At 40.6% G+C, this 21,228-nt stretch overlaps 2 protein-coding genes across 4 annotated transcripts; both read right to left on the bottom strand.

The window, feature by feature from the left end:
• Positions 1–7,466: 7,466 nt before the first annotated feature.
• On the bottom strand, positions 7,467–12,091 carry mtx2 (metaxin 2). 3 transcript variants are annotated; one of them, XM_070915942.1, is made up of 11 exons: positions 11,952–12,091; positions 10,732–10,779; positions 10,581–10,627; positions 10,397–10,469; positions 10,063–10,139; positions 9,771–9,863; positions 9,612–9,650; positions 9,399–9,524; positions 9,169–9,245; positions 8,615–8,766; positions 7,467–7,897 (listed from the first exon to the last, which is right to left on the bottom strand). In XM_070915942.1, exons 1-11 carry the CDS (start codon positions 11,989–11,991, stop codon positions 7,848–7,850), a joined length of 822 nt encoding a protein of 273 aa, XP_070772043.1. In that variant the 5' UTR covers positions 11,992–12,091; the 3' UTR covers positions 7,467–7,847. The 3 variants fall into 3 exon arrangements, with proteins under 3 accessions (XP_070772043.1, XP_070772044.1, XP_070772045.1); XM_070915943.1 differs by having other exon boundaries at positions 7,467–8,766; XM_070915944.1 differs by having other exon boundaries at positions 7,467–8,766; positions 9,399–9,455.
• Positions 12,092–15,237: 3,146 nt separating this feature from the next.
• On the bottom strand, positions 15,238–16,781 carry LOC139294296 (homeobox protein Hox-D4b-like). Its single transcript, XM_070916151.1, has 2 exons — positions 16,343–16,781; positions 15,238–15,715 (listed from the first exon to the last, which is right to left on the bottom strand). Exons 1-2 carry the CDS (start codon positions 16,779–16,781, stop codon positions 15,378–15,380), a joined length of 777 nt encoding a protein of 258 aa, XP_070772252.1. The 3' UTR covers positions 15,238–15,377.
• Positions 16,782–21,228: the final 4,447 nt, after the last annotated feature.

Here is a 21,228-nt window from a genome sequence, read left to right as displayed (position 1 = left end):
AGGCACATATGTGTGTGTGATTACATGGTGCTGGGGTCTCTGAGGCCACTTAAGCCCTGCGGTCATAGAGGGCCTCCACACACACACACACACACACACAAATGGAGTGAGATCATTGGAGAAAGAGTGACAGCTTCAGGAAATGAAACACACCTCAGATTACAGTTAAACAACATTAACTAACACTTAAAACATGTGGCTTCGCATGACTCGCTCTCTCCTTCAGAGCCGTGTGTTTCTTGATTAAAACCTTTCCTTCTTCTGTCGGCCGCTTTAAACACAAACAGCAGAGTGTGAAAATGTCACTCGGAGAACACCCAGGACTTTCTCTCCAGGTTATATTCTACTTTTATTTTCACTATTTGCGCCGATCTTGTGGTGTCTCCTCTCCCTCATATTCTTCCTGTTGGTGTCTGCACACACCGAGCATAGAAGGAGATATCAAGGCTTATTTTCCTCCCTTCAGAAGAAGCCATCTGCTGCTGTTTAATATTAAAATCACGTTTCAGAGTTAAGTAAACCGTCATAGCAAAACACACAAGTTTCTGTTGAGTGTTTTCATATCAACACATGCATCAAGTTATACTCTTTGCTTGCTGTCAGTCAGCCAACATCACAAGAGGAGTTCTCCACCAGGAAATAATGTTTAAAAATATGATGTTGCCTCACAATCTGTATTGTTACATCCATGCAGTGCTTGAACTGAGAGATAAAAGGTGCCTTTACTCTAAAGCAGCAACTGCACCGCATACAGCGCAGTGTTTATGGCTGGTTTACTGAGATGAATGACTATCAGGCATGTGGTTATGTTAGTTTCTCACTAAAAAAAATGTTATCGTGTTATTATAGTGTTCCCAGGTTTGATTTGTGGGAGTTAGGGGTGTGTCGACGCACATTACTATCTGCCACACTTACTCCTTTGGTACACCAAACCCAAGAAGTTTCAAATTATACAATTTTATTACACTATTATTTTGTAATCATTCTGTTCAAAGACAAATTATAGCCAGATACTGATTCTTTACATAGATTTACATTTGTGGTTTCTTTTATTGAGCAATGTTATTGAGTCTAAAAAATATTGAAATCACTTTTAAAAAACCCGAAATTAAGTTAAAACAAGATCAAAAGCTGAGAAAAGTGAGTTCAGGTGGATTTAACTTCCATTTTGTTACTGAAACAGACGACTGTTTTGATGAGAACCACTTTGAAATTAGTTGGCAAGACACCTCTCACCACATGGTCCTAAACAGCAGACATTGTCTGTTTTCCTCCAGCAGCTGTGCAGCTTAATTAAGTCACACTTTAGATCTCAATGAGCAGGAGCAGCTCCTCTCTGGGCTTGTAAGAAAGAAAATATGAAAGCAGAATCTCATAAAATAACAACATTGTTAATCGCCATCAGAAAGTGGAGGTGTGCAAATAGAACTATTGGTATACAGGTGCTCCACCCAAAAATGTGTCTTTTGACTATGAAACACTCTGAAAGGTGGCTGTAACAGGTTTGTAGTTTGCTCCTTCACTGTAATTGGAGGCTGGGATCAGTTTTAGTTGACAGTGGTTACAATGGATTCCAGTAATGACAAGCTGTCATGGTGGAGAAAGACTCAAAACCACCAGTCATCCGTATGCTCACTATGTTCTAAACAGTCATATTTTTGGCAAAATGCGCTTTTATCTCAGTTTACACACACGACCCTGTAGCTCAGTCACTGATTGCCCTGTAAACTCGACACAGGCAGATGTAAATGGGCCACACTGACTCTCTGATCCGAGATTCTTCTTTAAAACAAGCAAAATAATTGCTGTCTTGACCACAAAACTCACCACAAATCATCACTGGAGTTACTGACTGACTTACAAGACAGTAACATTATAGTTTTTTTAAACATTGGCAGAAAAACATCAGATAACAGCTTACTTACAAAATGGATTTAAAGTGTTTTGAAATGAAGCCCTACAAGGAAGATTTCCAACACAGACTCTGGACTCAAAGCAAACATGTTTGTTGTTCTATTGTCCTCAATTTGCACACACGCTTACAATCTCATTATTTTGAGAGAAAAAAACGATATAAACACTCACATATGAACCCTACACTCTCTCTCAGACATCAGTGTGAACCCCTCTTACACCTGACTGGACTGTGTTACTGGGGTGCATTAAGAACTCCTTGACAGCCACTTATTGGGGGAGAAAAGAACATTTATTACTTATTCTAAATGGACGTCTCCTACTGCACCAGGGTGAGAATAAACCACCATGTGATCTATATGTAAAACTGTGAATTACTATGAGCAAAGTAGGAGAATATGAGAGTCTGAAACCTTTCAATTTTAAGCCTTTTAGGGTAAACAGCAACCTTTCCTGAGACAAATCAGACTTGTGTTTTTTTTAACATGTAAATTCTGACTTTAAGTCTGCAGTTTATCAGCGTACGCTGTGGAGGATGAGGCTGAACACGACTACAAGAGACAACACGGTCAATTAGAAAAGACATGAAAATCGTGAAGGAGGGAAGTAGTAAAATGTTGAAGAGAGAGAGAGAGTGTGTGTGTGTGTGTGTGTGTGTGTGTGAAGGCATGAGGGGACTGTGAGAAGATGAGAGGATTATCGACACACAGCTAATCTCTTTATTCCACTCAAATCTACATCGCCTCAAAAAAACATCACTTCCTAGCACATTTAGAGTGACACACACACACACACACACACACACACACACACACACAGAAGTATGCATGATCACCTTCACACGTGATGGAGGCAAACATGTGAAGATGTTGGAGGAAACACATGCTTACAGGTTTAAATGGCTACTTATACACACAAGCAGACCACACAGGCAGAGACACAAACACACACATACCGGCCTTGATATGGGGGGACCTTCCATAAGGCTTGGTTCGGCTCTTCCCTTGAGACTCGTGTGTCTCGAGTTCGACACACACACTCCACGTCTGCGCTAACGATGATGGTGATTATTTGCAAACTTCTAGACAAGATACAAGCGTGGCTTCTTCCCCTCGCTGTTCGTGCTCGTGCAGTCTGAACGGCTAAGATCGTTCTTTTCAAACTGTTTGTAGGAGATGAGACGTGAACTGTCATCAATAGCATATGTTTTATTGATTCAACCCAAAAGTGCGTTCAGGTTGAAGCAAAATATTTCCTCGCCTGTATGACTGTAAATACTATTAATCAATTTTAAGAGATGGCGGTGACCTATCCCTCAAGATTTCCCATAATGCAGCACGACAGCAACTTCCATTTCCTGATGGCATCAGGGTTATTTACTCAGCGCTCCTCATGACAAATAAATTGAACTTCATGGTCCCCTTTAGTTTTATACGCTAAAAAATAAATATGTAAAATATATTAAGTCTGCGATTGCGCTTGACTTTAGTTTCATGAAATTATAACTGTGTGTAATTTTCTTGCCCCTTTGTCTTCTTCTAACTGAGTGAGGGGCCCTTTTTACCATGCATTCATAAACCTTCAGGGAGAAGACTCATTTGGCTTTGTTCTGTGAAAACAGCAAATAGTTTTTGTTTTCCTGCCAGGAGTGTGTAATGCGAGGTAGAGGAGGGAGGGTAGGGTTTCCTGCAGCACTGTCAGCCTTGGCAGGGTGGCGGGTTTGTGTCAAGTCATATTTTGCAAAGTTAGCCGTACAACCTTGATGAAATTATTTTTTCTAGGTTAGAATGATTTTGTCGTGTAAAAATTCATTCTCCTAAACACACCCACAGGCCCTCGGCTCAGTGTCGGCCTGCCTGCAGCCTCCAAATCACTAAAGCTGTCCCTGTCGACACCTGAGACATCGTGCTGAACCTGTTTATGTGAATGAGATTAGAGATGTACTGGGCCACAGCACCAGAGATGATTTATTGCATTTGTTTTTTATCATAAAGAATATACACCATACGCATAGACATACATGAACCATCTCACCCACTCTCACCAAAGTAAACCAATAAAAACAATCTCCTCGTGCTGTCTTCTCTCTCTCTCTCTCAGAAAGTCCAGATTATGTGTCATGACTCACTCTGATAATTAAGTTGTGTAATTATCAGCCTCCAGTGTCGTATTGTCTAATCTGACACTTCACATCACAGCAACATGTACGTATACACAATCACACTCATGAACACAAACTCTTCTTTTAATGCAACACCCCCCCCCCCCCCCCCCCACGCACACACACACACACACACATTTACGCACATGTATCCTTATGAGGATCCTTCAATGACTCTACATGCGCTCTCTAAACAGACCGACACTGAATCTGAATCTAAATCTCTGTCAGGACTCTTGGCTGTAAATAGTATTTAGCATTATTTTCAAATATTTGATCTAATAGAATTTTAGTTGCACACATCATTTTCTTATCACACATTTAATTTCCTTTTATCACAACATTATTACGTTGTTAATTGTGCTTTGTTCCAACAGCATTTATGGTTATGATTAACCGATATCGACTCTAATTCGTCGTTGTTTTTGTTTTGTTTTTTCTTCTTTTTTCCCTTATGTGCATTAGTATGTTTTGCCTGTCAATGTGTATTATGTTGTTGGTTGTTTAAAATTTATAAATAAAATAGAAAATAAATAAAAAAGCAACATGACTAATTGAAACCCTGTTTGTGCCAGTATGTGTTACATGTCACCACATAAAAAGCACAGAGACTCAGACTCTACAGCTCCACCCCTTCAAATACCCCATCTTTTTTTTTTTGCGTTTTGTTGCATCATGGCTCAGCATACATCAAGAAACAGAATGATAACCAGTGCAACCAGCAGTGCTACAAACTGGTCAGTGGTGCAATGAAACCAGACCAAAAGCCAATCCACATATTACTTAGGCTACTCTCAAAACATGAGGCACATATATAAAGCAAAAAAAGATTAAACCAAGAACAACAGTATTAAAAACAGTAGACATCACTCTTCTGACATGTTTACTGCCTCAGTTTCTGTCATTGTGTCTAAATTCTGTCAGATGAATTTTGCCCAAAACTGCAAAGCTATAAATAGATATATTATTATTCATTTTTGTCATAATCAGCAGGATGGACACTGTTCAAATCTCTGCAGTGGCGGGATGTTTTTCTGTCTTCATGCTGCCCCCTCCTGGAAAACTTCTGTCATTACAATCAGTGGATCTGATGCTCTGAGTAAATCTGTGCTCAGTGCAGTGCTTCAAAAATAAAGGTTATTTCTAGCACTTTGTGAATGTATTAGTTAATAATCCGTTTGTGATAACTTCATGGGTGTTTTTGTAAATTGCACTATGTAAGCACATTACATACTGAAATAATAAAGTCCTTAAGGCTAGATTTTAACTTAGGACCCCTCTACAAGACAGGGCCTCCAGATGAGGTAATAATGATGTTTTTTATTGTCCTTTAGTTGTGGACAAATTACCTCAAACTAATGGCCACATGTTGAACCATGAACCTTCAATCCCCTGATGGTTTAAGATCCCGGGACAGTTTCCTGCTTTGTCCGGTTGGTAATCTAGCCTTGAACAAAGTATGAGGTCTATTAAAACAAGAGTCTGGAGAGAACATGAAGGACGTTGCAGCCATCTCTACTGAAAGCAGAGGCAGTGTTGTAGTTACATGATAAAGACAACAGAAAGGTTCTCTGGCTCTCTGTCTGCAGGCGTCCCTGCTTCCTGTGGTCTCGGAGATGAAGGTAATCAGGGAACCTGGTCTGACTGGCTGCTACATGAGGCTGCTAAACTTGTGTCAGTCTCTATGTCTGCATCTCACAACTCTCACAGTCCACTAATGTGTTAAATAGCCTACATTAATTTCACTTTAGTTCAGTGTTTCTTATCTATTCTGGTTAAAAATAAATGATCTGTTTTTTGGGTTGTGACAGAGTCTACAGCTGCACGGAGGAAACACAAGGTTTTAAAGCTCCTCTCCTTCACAGGAGAGGAGGACAGTGTGGGTGGAGATGTTTGTATCTCTCTGCCTTTTCTGTGATGGATTTCTGTTGTCGGATGGTTCAACATCTTAAAACAAACAACATCTTTGTAAAATGGAGGCTGAAAGAAGCCCTGAAGCCTTCATTGTAAGGAACAAACATCAAAACCAGTGGTGGAATGTAAAAGTACATCTACTCATGTTCTGTACTTAAGTACAACTTTGTTGAGTATTTCTAGTTTATGCTACTTTTATACTTCCACTCCACTGCAGAGGGAAATACTGTACTGTACTTACTCAACTACATTAATGTGATAGCTTTCATTACTAGATACTTTCATTATACAATAATAAATTATGATTTATTGTGGTTATTAAAGGTTAGGCTACCTAGCAGAAAATAGTTATCAAAATTAGCCCCACCTTTACCAGCTGCAACATTAATGTATCACTAATTATAATCCAGTAATATAATATATATGATTCTCAAATGATCCGTTCTGCATAATGAGTACTTATACTACTACTTACTCAAGTATATTTTGATGCTAATACTTTTGCTTTTTTTTTATTTAATGCAGGACTTTTACTTGTAACAGAGTATTTTTACACTGTAGTATTGCTAGTTTTACTTCAGTAAAATATCTGAATACTTCTTTCACCACTGACCAAAATACATTGTATTTATGATAACATCTCAGCATGACTCCACATCATCTGTGTTCGAGTGGACCTGAATGTGATGTACATTGCTCAAGCATGTTTTTAGAGCAAACTCTACCTAAATGAATGTAGGTTATGGGGTTATGTGGTTCTTGGTGGCCCGAGGCTCCAGGTCAAGTGGTCTGAACGTCCTCAAATGGCCATGGACTAAACTTCTTCAATATGATGTACCTTTCTGTTTATTTCTCTCCGTCTGTCCTCCTGTTGTCTGGCCGATGACCTCTAACTGTGTAGAGTTCGGCCATTGCATGTCATCACTCATGATGTCACAGATCCTGGAAGTTCAGAGGTCGCACTCTGACCTCACAGGAAACCTGGAAGACAGGCAGTCTGTCACACACACACACACACACACGCACACAAACTGCTCAATTGGAGGGCAATCAGAGGTGATCAGACATTACCATTGAGCTTGTCTGAGACCTGGAGGCAGAAGCACACACACTGTGAGTGTGAGATGCATCAGACCCAAAAATAGATTGCAAGAGATCTTCTCAAAGACTGAAGCTGCAGATCTCTTCCCTCAAATAAAAAGACTTCACTTTGCAGCATTTTCTAACTCTTAGCTAAAGTATGAAAATATTTCAGATGGTGAGAATGTTTCAGCACTTCAGTGATGAATTTTAACAACTCATCAAGTGTGTTATGAGTGTGTGTGAGGGTGACTTTATTTGATAACAGTATGCTTCCACTGTTTCTATTATCATTTCTCAATAAAAGATAACTGGTGTCATTTTGTAATTATCATGAATCTGTGTTATGAATTCCAACATCAACGGGGTAGAAATAAACAACAAAAAACTCAGTATGTTGAATTTAATGACTTTTATTTTGTAGGCACTTTCAATGGACACAAAGAAAACAAAGGTGGAAAAACTACGGTATAAGTCACATCCTCTTCATCATTATGTTCATGTGTTTTTTTTTATAGAAGAAAGGCAAATATGCCAACACTGCCTCACATTTCTTACAAGCTTCTAAAGTTCCCGGAAGGAAAAAGAAATCATTGAGCTAGTTTAAGTGAAGTCCTGCCTTGTGAAAGGCAGCCATGTCACACAGCTGTGAAATCCATACCCAACCTCTCTGAGAATCTGTGGGTATTTGTAAATGCGCTATGATACATTTCAGAGTAGAAAGCATTCCTGTACAACAGAGTGCAAACAAAGGAAAAGCTATAGCATATAAATACATCTATGCCTCTGTGTTGGGAAACGTCCTAGAGCCTGACACTGAATCCCTGTCTGATCATCTGTAGCTAACCCTGACTTCTGACCACCTTCTAGGACCCATGAAGAGTTGGATTACTATGATTATATAGTATATTAGCATTTCAATACCATAATGCTGGAAATGTAAATCCTCCTCCTGCTCCATGGTCAGTTGAAAACGGATTTGGTGGCTTCCTGAAGTTCAGCTTAAACAGTTACACAGATCTGACGGACGAGCGCATGTGGTGTGTGTGATCGATCTTTACTGTGATTTTAGGGTATTCTGATACCTGGGGTTACAGTAAAGAACTCCCTTCCTGGTATATTTATTTATTTGCAATGGACACATCTTATACCTTAAAGGATAATTCAGGTAGTTCTAAACCTGGACTGTAAAAGGTAACTGTGGTGCAGTTGCCCCCAAGGATTACATTGCAGCCTGTTTTGCGACTGCTGGCTGAGGTGATCTACAAGACCAATTCCAAAATGTTTTGTACCTATTAGTCATTTAGAGGTTTAAAAATACCAGAATGAACCTTTAATAGAAGGACTCCTATCTGCAGCATGCAACAATGCACAAGTACGAAGCAAAAGGGAGAAGGACAGGAAGAATCACAAGGGGACAGGTATGTGAATATAAGCCATTTTTAGCTTTTCAGTGCTACAGTGAGGGAATGAGAGAAGGAAGGACAGAATGTACAAGGTGAGATAATACAGAAACCCAGAGGTTATTTTCAGTCCTTCAAGAGCTCTTTTCTTCAAAGTAGGTCTGTTCAATGCGTCTGCAGAAGGACAGCAGGTTGCTGTAGCTCTTGATCCTCTCTGCCAGCTCAGTGCTGGTCAGTGTGGTCGTCAGTATAGTGAAGAGGTGACCAAACACCAACGCATCCAGTTCTGTAGGCCTACAACACACACGCACATAGTTGTTTGTTACTGCTGAAATTAACTACTGAAGATTTTGACTTTAATTCCAGTTCAGTGGTAAGACAAGTCTACTTTTCATTTCACATTTCATCTACTTCTTTTACTCGGCTGTAAGTGAGACACTGGAATGGAAAGGTTTAAAGAAGTCATAAACCACAAGGTGGTGCTAAAGAGAAAGCTGTCAGATGCTCCCAAACACTTTTCCTTTTTTGTTTAGGATCCTATCAGGTCAGCAACAGAGCTCAATCTGCATGGATTCAGCATATTAAACTGAAGTATGCCCCCTAATGCTGTTTTGTTATTCAAGTGCTATGACAAACAGAGAAAAACAAGTCAAACAGATCACAGATACACACACACACACACAGACTGATACATACTGTTTATTAAAGAAGTATGGTTGTGTTCCTAGCCTCTGAGAGAGTGCCTGGCAGCACTGACTCACGTCCTCATAAACCTGAAACACACGAGAGGACAAAACATTTTTTAAACCATGTTTTTGTCAATATTTTGTGAGACTACAAAAACATAAGTTAGTATCTGGGATAGCATGAAAATAATTTTAAAGCTTGTAAAACATCAGACATTCATTGCCGGGTGAGTTGCTAACCTGCTCCAGGGTTTTCCCTCCCCAGCCGATGGCGTTCATCTTCCTGCGAACCTCCCACTGCTTCTGATAGGCGAGGATGTTACTGAGAGGCCACGAGTAAGGACTGCTGTATCTGGGGCGTGAGATCTATATAAAACACATACATATGATTAAGAGGCACTGAATAATCACTGCCAAATGTTTTATTTTTAATCTAAAGAAAAGTATACACACCTCAGCAGCTGTAGCGTCATCACACCACTGGACGTACAACTGTAGAGAGGAGACTTAAATGAGAAGATATCATCCAGAAACAATTGTGTGTAACCGTGTTGAGGTTCTATTACCAGTATACTACTGTTTCAGTGTGTGTGTGTGTGTGTGTGTGTGTACCTCAGCAGTCAGCAACATGTTGTTGACCAGCTCCATGTACGCTTTCATTTCAGCTCTCTGAACATCATCTAAGCCATCGCTCAGAGAATGACCCTGAGAACCCAAAAGCACACACACCCACAGAAAATGATGTATCTTCTCATCTTACATGAATCATATTTTTCCAACTAATGAACTAGAAAAAGAAACTACAAGTTATTTCCTAACATGAGTAATATTCCTAGAAAATAAAATTAGTCTATGAGCAAGCTGTGATAAAAATTCAATAACACCTTTGATATCCGTTACACACCTTAGCTTTGGTGAATTGCACTATCGGCCCCAGTTCTGACACCACCTGGTTCCCTACGTGGATAAAGGGAATCTTACCTACAGGTGGCAAAAGAAATTACAGAGGGAGAGAGAGGCAGACCATTACAGAGTCTTAGAGTCAGTGACACCTGTTTCAACCTCTGGTTACATGTGGATACACATTACTGGATTTTAAAACGTCCCGGTTGCTCTGAATTTAAAGATACAAAGTTAGCATTCATTTTTCAGTGAGATAGACCAAATGCTGGGATTCAAACATTGTATTCATGGCATGACAAGATTAAATTCACCTCTGCAGCAGTATGTGTACTCACCAGAAGGTGACATGTATTCAGCATTTGCTCTGCAAGCCACCTGCACTGGTAGACCGCACATCCTGAGGTAGGCCTGTACAGGAGAGAAGCACGACAGGGTTGATTAGTGCTGAAACATTTAAATGATCAGTCAATAAGAAATGAAATGATGACGATGTAGAAATATTTTCAAACAGAGCTTCACCTGAACAGCAAGTGATGAGGCGCAGTCTGACAGCAGAATCTGATCCTCTGTAAAAGCAACACCAAAGTTATGTAAACAACAACACTGACAGCCATGGCTCTGTAGCAGCAATTCATATTGTTTCTCCACTTTAAAACCAATAGTGATTTACCCTTCAGCGGTTGGTACAAGGTTGCAGTTTCAGGCCAAGGCTCAGCAGCTGTCATTGTCACAAACACATATGCAGACACACACACACAGAAATGCACAATTATAAGGTCATAAAGCTTATCAAATTATTATGGTGCTGGTGATTTTAACAGTTAACATATTTATCCATTTAACTGTACAATGCATTCACAATCATATAAATGTTACGTTAACTAAAATGTAACTGTACGCTAACAGACACGCCCCCATAGTGGCACAGATACTATCCTGTGTATCCCCATGTTTAGCCTGGTTTAGATGCTAGCGCACTTCTGACATTCGACGTTAACAAACGTGCTAATCGGACGGATGTTGAAAATGCAAACCCTTCAGAATACAGATTAACTTATCAGCAACAATTCAGGCGGTTTCAAGTCAATGCCGGGTGTGTACAGAGCAACAAAAACACGATTTACGCCGACACAATGCCGACAAATTTCATGTAACTCTATAGAATCCATGTAAAATCCAAGATGGCACATTATTTCTTCTCCCGCCAAGTGAAGTGCTGCTCAGTAGCACTGCGCTCACTGCTGCCGCTGATGGCTGGGAGTCATATTACAATAGCCTACGGGTCTACATCGTTACTGTTGCAATATATCTTCCCGCCACCAGTGGCAGCGCTGAGCAAACCAGCGCCGAGCAGCACTCCGGAGTCACTGTAGAATAAGTTATCCGCCATCTTGGATCTTACATTGGTGCTTGAATTTAATATAATTTAGCCGCACTTCTTTGGAGTAAGTCGTATGTTTGTAACTCGACAAAAGGCTGTCATCTACGTAAATCCTCCTGAACGGTCCCTGCTTGAATTTGCTTTTCTCCCCAAGGTTTGTATTCTTAATATTAATCCGATGAATAACTCTATTAGCATTATATGCCAGAAAGTGGTGCTACTCTTGCTTAGCCATCTAGGACACGTAACGTTAGCCAGTGTGACAGTCCTGTATGAGAGCTAAGCTAGCCAAGCTAGTGTTTGCTAAATAAACAGAGAAGGTGGACAAGGACAGCCATCGTTACAGTTATAGTTGAACAGTCATGCTACTTTAAACGGCAATGGTCACTTATATGTCATTAACTAACGTTAAGGAAAGGCTACATGACTGTAAACACTAGCAGATGTTAGCTGGCTGAAGTTAGCTTAATAAACAATAATAGAAGCGCCGGGCAAAGTCAACACCTTACCTGCCATCTGCGACACGAAAGCCTCTGCCGCAAGAGACATTGTGATGTTTTAATGTCCTTATTAATAAATAATATTTATATTGAAAGATGAGGTCAATTCCACTACATGCAAGTTTAAGGGCAAGTGCTTGTTCTGCAGTCTCTGACCGGTCCGCCCGCGATAATGTCCCGATCAGTAAATGTACCTCCGACTTTAGTTCCGCCTGCGGTCACTGTGTGTATCCAGGTATCTGTCGTAATATACAATCCGATCTGTAGCTATAGTGCGGCTTTCTCTACAGTTTGTGGTGTGGTGAATATGTATACAGGTGGACAAAATAACAGAAACAATACAATGCTACCGCGAATTTTAGCATTAAAATGGCCATACTTTTGTATCCCCTCAGACACAGTATCAACAACAACGGAACATTGCAAGCTTTTCAAACAGTAGTGTGTATTGCAGGTTTGTTTGCATACTTTTGTACACGTGTTATTTTAATAACACTCCCTGACATCAATCCTAACAATGTTAATCAAATCTGATTACATCTCGCATTATAATCCAGGGGAGTGTATAACTGATCACAAATATTGTTGTTTTCCCGTATTTCCACGGGGGGATCAATAGTAAAAGTATTTATGATTCTGATAACTGAGAACATTTCAAAGTGATAGAGCTTTCCCAACATGTTCTTTGTTTGTTTATTTCTCTCAGGCTGCAGTACTAGGTGCAACCAGTCGGGGGCGTTCCTGTTTCACCACAGCAAGGCTGCAGAGAGGCAGGTTGGTGTGATATACAGCAGTCTACACGCATAACGTCCACCAAGAGCAAACACATACATCTCGGGCATTACAAAATATGATTACAGATGTATACAATTAATGGGACAGTTTTTGCTCTTTAGTTTAAATTATATTCAGAAGAATATAGCCTATCCGGTACTCTGGGAATCTCCATACATGCACTGTTGTCAAGTTTATTTGTACTATTCTTTTGTCCATTTAAATTTAAATAAAATGTCCATATTGTCATTGAGCATACGCGAATACGTTTCTTTTTTTTAACTGTTTTAGTAAACTTTTAAAGATATGCTAGTATGCACAACGTGAGATCTGAGTAGTACTTTTTAGGTCTATCGTTGTGAAGTGGTTTAATGAATTTCCCACAGCAGAGCAAAACAAGTAAAGTATCCCTCAGTTCTCTCTGGCTACTGTCTCAAATTTCATGACATGTAGACGTGTGGAAGGTTTTCGTTTGTGAGTGAATATCCTGACTTTTGTTGGCCTGGCTGGTCAGCTCGGTGGCGGATCTCATATGATAGATATTCCATGTTGCTCCATGTCAGCTCCTTTCCTGCACCCTTAACCGCGTCTCGACCGGAAGCCACCAATTAATGCCTCTCATTTCCCTTACATCCCACCACACACACACGAAGACAGAGAGAGAAGGTTTCTTTCACCTAAAGTAACCCATGTCGTCCATGCGCTGTGCGCAAACAATGCGTAAAAAGCGCATAATCTTCCCAATGGCTAAGAATATGTTTTAACCATATAGACACTGATGTGCAGTGCAGGCTACGATTTATATCTGACATGTATAAACTTACAAACATCTCTGGCAATATTAAAGTCTGCTCAGTCACTTTCATATTTTAACATTTTACATTCCGGCGACTTTTAAAAAACATATCTCATGTTTTAAATATTTTAACACAACAGCAACTTTTGTGTAGAAAATTCGGCCTCCGCCGCCGTCTTGTAGGCTGCTTTAGCTCTGACTTGGCTTAAGGCAGCAGTTAAAGCAAACTGTCACTCAGATGATTGAGCGTTAAGGATCACCGTTTATCCGCGGAATAAATCGGAGCACATCTTACCCCCCCCCCCCCCCCCCGCGAGAGAAAATCGTCACATTTAAAAAGAGACATCACGGACTATATATTTGTCTTGGCTCGCCTCAAGTGACATGACGGTAACAAAGACGGTGTACGGTACAGAGTTTATGTTACAATGCAAAGCTTTTCTCACATGTATTGAGATTCTTTGTTTGAGCCAAATATGAAGTTTCTTTCATTCATAATTTTCATTCGTAATGTCTACGTCACTTCCGTTTATCCTCTCTCACCAACATAGATAAAGTCATCCGTCCGCGTGAATGCGGTCACAACATACACAGATTGTGCGTGTGTGCGTGTGTGTGTGTGTGTGTGTGCGTGATAGAGAGAGATAAGAAAAATATTCGCATTGAAACATTTTTTATTTTTTATCATCTAAGTAATTTTATCAAAACATTTCCACATATAAAATTCTTACAAGAAGACTTTTTCTTTTTCTTTTTTTTCAAAGATGAACACATACAAAAAAAGAACAGAGATGATGTTTGCTACAAAGAATAAAATATTCTTCTAAATAATACAAATAACAATAAGTACTGGCGTAGGCTATAATAGAAATCAATAGCATATTAAACTGGAATCAAAGAGAGAACATATTCTTTGAAAATGCAACGTTATGCTGAGGATTACTTTAAACCTCCCGGTGCTCAATCAAACAACAAACGTTTCAGAAAGTTCTGTCCGTTAAAACCCTGTAACCCTGAGAAAATAAGTTGGATTTACAGTCAGCGTCGTGCATTTAAAACCTGTACCTCCAATTTGGCTGTTTTTAATTCTTTATTTATTTCCCCTGCGTAAAAATGTGACTTTTCCCCTAAATGACAGAAAAGTTTATTCGCCTTTTTGGAAGATAAAAGATTCTGCACGATATGGCTACTTATCCCACTAAATATGCATTGTTTTTGGATGCTCCTCTATGTACAAAATAAAAGCTAAAACATTATTTGTCCAACCACTCTGCAGGTCAGCCGCCGAGCTATTTGGCGTTCTACTGTTTATTGTTTTGCCCCTTTAAGCGCCAGTTTGTGGAAACAACATTTTGGTAATGTGCATATTCATAAGTTAGGCTATCTCATCTTTTAGGTAGCTATTATAAAACCCTGTATTGTGTTTACCCTGTAGAAATAAAACCCTGTTTTCTCCAAAAGACACAATCTCTCCTCGTCCACCGTAGATAGGGACAGTTTGGCAAGACTGCAACCAACAGGCACCGTGCTCCTGCGCCTTTAATACCGGGTGTTTAAATATGAAACAAATCCCTAATTTCACCAGAGAGATGTCAGGCCATCTGCAACCTAAACGTAAGACTCAAAGAATGAATTACATATCAAACTGGAATTGGATGCAACCTCTAACAAGACAACGGAAAGACTCAAAAACACTTTAAAGTAAACGTTAAAATATAAGGCAAGATACATCTAGAAATCAGAACTCGTGGAGCCTCGTGTAGGCCTATAGACGGCAGCCTGTCGGTTTAAAGCCGTTAGTTTCAGTGAAGCAACGTCAGTTTGGGAGGGAGAAGGTGCTAACATGGCTGCTCTCGGCTCTGCTGTCAGACAGTTATCACTGCCTTCACGTTACTGTCGCTGCCGCTGCTGCTGCTGCTGCTGTTGTTGTTGTTGTTGTTGTTGTTGTTGTCCGTTGCCTTCTTGTTTTTGCTCCTTCCTTTGGTGTTCGGTAGCTTGTTGTCCTTCTTCCAGCGCATGCGCCGGTTCTGGAACCACACCTTCACCTGCCGCTCGGACAGGCAGAGCGCGTGGGCCACCTCAACTCGGCGGCGGCGCGTGAGGTACCGGCTGAAGTGGAACTCCTTCTCGAGCTCCAGAACCTGCTGGCGCGTGTAGGCCGTCCGTAGCCGCTTTGGCTCCGGGCCCACGTGGTTCGGATTAACTGTACAAATAAAGAATAAAGGGGGAGAGAATTAAAGCGAGATCATTTATTTTTTCTTTACATTTAATTTTACTGCTTTTATTTTCAACCATTAATATTACTATTTATAACAATAGCCTACACACTAAATTAAGCTAAATAAAATTGAATTATCCCGGAAGTCTAGCGTTTTAAAATCTTATTTAAACGTCATTGCAGTTATCATCATGTGCTCATTTTTTAGTGTTAATCTTCGTTTGTGGTTGACAGGGAAAAGGTCCAAGAAACGATTTTTACTTTTAAATTGCAGCTTATTGTTCAGCCGCAGCGTTGCACACCAGAGACACACAATTTCGCACGCGTACACACACTCACACACACACACACACACACACACACACACACTGTGGCAGGGCCATAAAACTTTATAGGGGTTGTAATTCTCCCTGACTCTCACTGAGATCATAAATAACTCGACAACAAAAAACGGTCCTCACAAATGGACAAAACACTAGAAAGAAAGAAACGAGCCGCCCGACAGGCAAAAAGACATAAACATGGGAATCAGACGAACTGAGATGATGGAGAAATGAAATGCAGAGAGTGTGAAGTAGAGATAGAAAGATGGAAATCTTCAGGCTATCTCACCATGAGCGATGTGCACTTTCTTCATCCACGGGTAGACAACAATAGGCGGCTTGTCTTTCCCCTGGCATGCCGTTTTCCTCTGCACCTGAGCGGGCTTTGTACAGGTCATCCAGGCCTGGCACTGCAGATCCCCCACGGGGAACCTGTCCTTACTGCACGGTGCGTCTGCCTCCCTGTAGCCGGGGAAGGGCGCACCTTGGTGCTGCGACTGGTCCTCTCCATCCTCCCGGTGTTGCCCCTGTGAAGAGTGTTGATAGCCGGTTTGTTGTGGTGTGTATGGAGGCGGAGGGGGCTGCATGGACTGATAGCCCCCTACATAACTACCACTGTCCTGGGGGTTGTTGTAATACCCCCCTTGGTTACTAAAATTACTGTAATCTTCTTCACAAGGCGGGAACTGCGGCTCAGCATATTTACAGCTCACCACGTAGGACTCCATGATTGATTTATAGCGAGGCTGGTAGGAGAATACTAATTTTTCTTTCTCTCCCCTCTCTCTGTCTCTTTTTCCCCCTCTGGCATCAAGCCATCCTGCGGCTGTCAAATAGACGGACGGCCGCGCGGGCCACGTGACCCTGCGGCCAGCCAATGAGACGGCACTTCGGGTTGTTTATGTCAGACGTAATGGGATAATTTGAAGGGAAAAAAATGTTCATTATGGGACTAATGAAGTTTTGCTGGCGGCTAAAAATGGTTGAGAATAGATGTTTGTAGACATTTAAAAATAACGTTAAGAATCCTTTAGACCTCTGGCATGTGGAGTGTGATGATCACTGAAACTTAGATATAAATTAGTATATATAATATTGTTAGTGATAATCTATCTATCTATCTATCTATCTATATATATATATCTATATATATATATAGATAGATAGATATAATCTTGTCTCTTCATCTGCCCTCTCCCCACCCCCTCCCACACACAACACCTATTGAAAACGCGCGGACTGTAGATTTATGACTTTTAGCTGAATGACTTTTACCCCCACACAGATGGCCGGAGCTGCAAAATTAATCTCGCCCATATTGAGGGACGGCGGGCCATATTTGGCCTTGTGGCGAGTCAAAGGATGGACAACAAAACATGGCCGGTCAGAAAGGCCTCCAATAAAAGAATGAGATAAAAGGTTCCCAGACAGTGACTAGTAGTTGGCTTTGTTAGGCCGGGGGTCAGCCCGAGGTGTCCCGTTCACTAACTCGGCTTTTCAAGGTGGGGGGGGGGGGGTAAATGCATCGCTTGGCTTAAAAAATGATGCTAAAGCGAGCTGCTGGACGAGAGAGAAAATGCGACAGGGCTGAAAAATGAAAGCGAATTAATCTGAATCTAAAATCGAAAAACGTGAAGGAGATAAGTGAGAAAATGCTAAATCCAAGCCCCCACACGAAGAAAAGGTCACGTAATGAGGTCGCTTGTATTCCGTGGGCACCACATATTTTTCACTTAAATGAACCCGTTTTTGTCCAAAATGCTAAATCACAAACGCCGGGGTCTAAAAATAAATCTTTGCGCTGAGGAGAGGACCATAAATCCGTGTTTTATCCTTCAGGATTTCATGAGGATTTCTTCTTTGGCTGCAGCTGCTCTCTGAGGATGCTGAAGGTCTGATGCTCAGCCAAAACCTCTTAATAAGTCCTGCGATGTGCTTATTACCTCTGTCTAATATATCCTGTAATAATACTCCAGTAAAGACAAGAGGGAGAAAATGTTTTTGCTTGGCTGGGGCATTAAAGCAGCTCATGCTGAGGGTGTAATGGGTTTGAAAGTCTTGGCTTGGTTGACAGAGTACAAGTGAATTAAAGATTATATGAGTTTAATTTATCTGATCTAATGAGTCACTTGTTCAGAACAGCTCATAATGAATGGCCGATAAGACACCAGATAGCTTATGAAGTGGCTGAACTTTTTTTTGTCAGTTTGAACATTTCTTTCTCTTTGTTTCATTGTTCATTTGAACATGAAAACAAAATCTGGATGGTGAGTGAGTCCCTTGCACTGAGATGCCATCGAGCAAAGCGCCTATTTAGTGCTTATGTGTTAGTGTGCACTGTTACTGGTTGTATTTGCAACTTTGTCATTTCACAGGAGGATTTTCAGCCACTTGTACATTGTTTAAAGCTTCAGTTTCAGACCTTTAGCGACATTAAGGCAAGATAAAGCAACATATTTATAGGAATTACTGTGAACAAATACTTAAAAATATTACAGCCCTTCATGAAAAGAGTGGGCAGCAAGCCATGTAACTAGTTTTGAGTGAAATCTTTATTAGTTTACATGCACACCAGCACGCAGATCAAGTTATTGTTGTTGTGATTGCTTTTTTTTTTTCTGTGTTTAAGCTTTGTGCTGCAACCAGATTGCTGTTTTGATTTCTTAATCAAGACTCAACTGAGCAGACCTTACTGCTACCAGGGAATTAGATCCAGGGGTGTAATCGCATCGTGCACTGTGTAACTCAACATGTGGAAACCATCCTGCTCAATTTGGCGATCAGTTTCGAAAAACCTAACTTCCCCATCACCTCGTTGGAGCTGCTTGGTGCTTCTAGGAAAGTGTGAATTGTAGAGGAGAGCAGGGCCGTAGCAAAAGGACCGTTAACAGTCATCAGTTTTCATTCTCCTCCCTTGGATTTTGATAGATGGTTAGTCGTCGCCCATAGACTCCCCTAGAACCCAATCTGTGACCGAGGCATCTCCACACACATTCGGTTCTACAGGGTATGTATAAGCGAAGGTTCACTTCACGGCTGGCTGCTGATGACTTCTTCTTCTTCCTCTTCTTGACAGTGATTTACACTCGCATGTTCGCACACACAGATTTTCTTTTTACAGTAAAACACCATTCAGCCATGCGTTTTTTTTTTTTAAGATGTGCGTGTTTCCATTGTCCAACAAGCGATGCATCGGTGTCATTGTATAATTTATTGAAACCATTAATGGTGCTGTAGCGTGTAGCTTTTTGACATCAATACCTCATTAAGGCGCACCGCATTAATTCTGATACATAAGTGTAATTACTGTAAGACTGGCAGTGCGGACAAGGTGGATATTGGGCTGGGAAATCAGTATGAGATCCGTCTTGTAGCTCAGCAGGAGAGTGATTTACAGGATGAAATAGCAGGACGGGTAGCTGCTCCTCCACTGGAAAGGGAGCTTAAAGTTTGTCATAATGGCACATGGCGTAACAAGTGAAATGTCAATGAAAGAATAAATTATTTATGATAAAACACCAGCATTAACAACACCAGCAGATGAGTTTGTGAAACAGAGTCGGCCACCTTGTCCCAGCCACTGTCTCGTTCCTTTAAAGTAATTAAACTACACCTAGGTTTCAGAAATACTTTGAAATCATGTATTGATCTTTAAACACACTCCATCATAATACATCATCCAGCTCAGCGCTGCAAGAGCATTTCTAATTAGTATGTGTGACCTCAGTGGTATCTGAGCATCCTACAGCTCTTTGTGCCAAGCTCTTCATTGAGGTGTATGTGCTTATACTGGATTGGGAAAACGTATAAATAGAAGAGAAACCTGTATCATGTTCTACAGTTTGTTACTGATTTTGTTGAACAAAACTTGTCTATCTTAAACATCTGTTTTATTTGGTAAATTCACCTTTTTCCACATTTTCATTTCCACTTCAGTTTTGAGGATAGAATAATGACAGTTGGTCACCTGCCAAAGTTGGTAAACAAGCGACCAGCTTGTTTACAAGCTACCAGCCGCAGTGCAAACATGACCAGCATTGGGATGGTGGCTAATGGCAATTTCCGAACTTGGACAGTTTCCTCAGATTGGACTAAAATGAAGATTGCAATGCTTGAAAGAGGCATGGCCTTCAGGGCAAGTCTAAATTTCTGATTTAGATGCTACTGAAACACATTTGTGATGGTCTCCAGACCCTAGAGATGTTTATGATTCAACATATGTCATCAGCTGACCAGTGGAAGCGCTGAAGGCTGTATCCAAGGATGCTTAAATTTAGATTATAATCAGGCAATGAAAGGCAATTTTACCAATATGACTGATAACGTAGACATTAGTTGTTATCGTTGTTATTGCCTCTGTGTTCACGGTTTTTGCTTGGGTACAAATTAAATAAGGGGTAAAATATATATATTATGTATTGATTGTTATCACACACTATTCATCAATGCCCACGCTCTACTGGAGGCAGCGTAATTGTCTTTGTCCATTCCCACACATCATGTCTTTATTCACACACGCTGAGGTATTATTAAGAATATTATTCACTTGCATATGCACAGATAATATAGGAGGTGTTGTGCGTGTATGTGTGTTTACTGTAAGTTTTGGTCAAGAAGCCATAGAGACTTTCTGTTTCCAGTTCTTGCCTCTGGGACTCATTCTTGGTGTTTACGTTTACTAAATTCCCATGGCCGTTTGAATGAGGGGCTGATGAAAACTGAACCATTTGTTGCAAAAGTTAAAAAAAAAAAAAAAAAGTTTGGGTTGCATGGAGTGAGAAGAACAACAAAACTGTATGGAAAGCCAGACTGGCTTCGTATTAGATTGTGGGAAAGGTCAACACAAAAGGGTTTAAAAGCTGAGCTAAACATTGCTTCAAATGGATTTAGTTGAGTAATGAAACTGCAGAGTTTAGAGCACCAATCTGCACATGTAGAAAGTACAAATGGTCCAAAAAAATCTATTCAGTTTAGGACTATTAATCCATGCCTTGACTAAAAAGGACTTTGACCTAAAACTTTCATTTTTCACAGTGATTCCAGCCTAAACTCTGGCGCTGAATAGGGGTTTGAAGACTGGAATCATTAGCTTGCACCTTCTGAATGGGGCTCCCTAGCTCTGAACTTTGGTGGACTCCTTTTAGAGGCAACAACAACAACGGAGTGATGTTTGGC

The sequence above is a fragment of the Enoplosus armatus genome, chromosome 12 (assembly GCF_043641665.1).
Source record: "Enoplosus armatus isolate fEnoArm2 chromosome 12, fEnoArm2.hap1, whole genome shotgun sequence".
Lineage (NCBI taxonomy): Eukaryota > Metazoa > Chordata > Actinopteri > Centrarchiformes > Enoplosidae > Enoplosus > Enoplosus armatus.
Note: the sequence above shows the minus strand (reverse complement) of the source record. Positions and strands in the feature narration are given on the sequence as shown.

Bases quoted from the DNA above. Each gene is read 5' to 3' on its own strand.
- mtx2 (XM_070915942.1), bottom strand. From the start codon at position 11,991: ATGTCTCTTGCGGCAGAGGCTTTCGTGTCGCAGATGGCAG. The intron at 10,140-10,396 runs GTGAGTACACAT...TGCCACCTGTAG, and splicing joins TGAATACATGTCACCTTCTG to GTAAGATTCCCTTTATCCAC. The intron at 9,651-9,770 runs GTACACACACAC...TCCTCTCTACAG, and splicing joins ACATGTTGCTGACTGCTGAG to TTGTACGTCCAGTGGTGTGA.
- LOC139294296 (XM_070916151.1), bottom strand. From the start codon at position 16,781: ATGGAGTCCTACGTGGTGAGCTGTAAATATGCTGAGCCGCAGTTCCCG. The intron at 15,716-16,342 runs GTGAGATAGCCT...TTATTTGTACAG, and splicing joins GAAAGTGCACATCGCTCATG to TTAATCCGAACCACGTGGGC.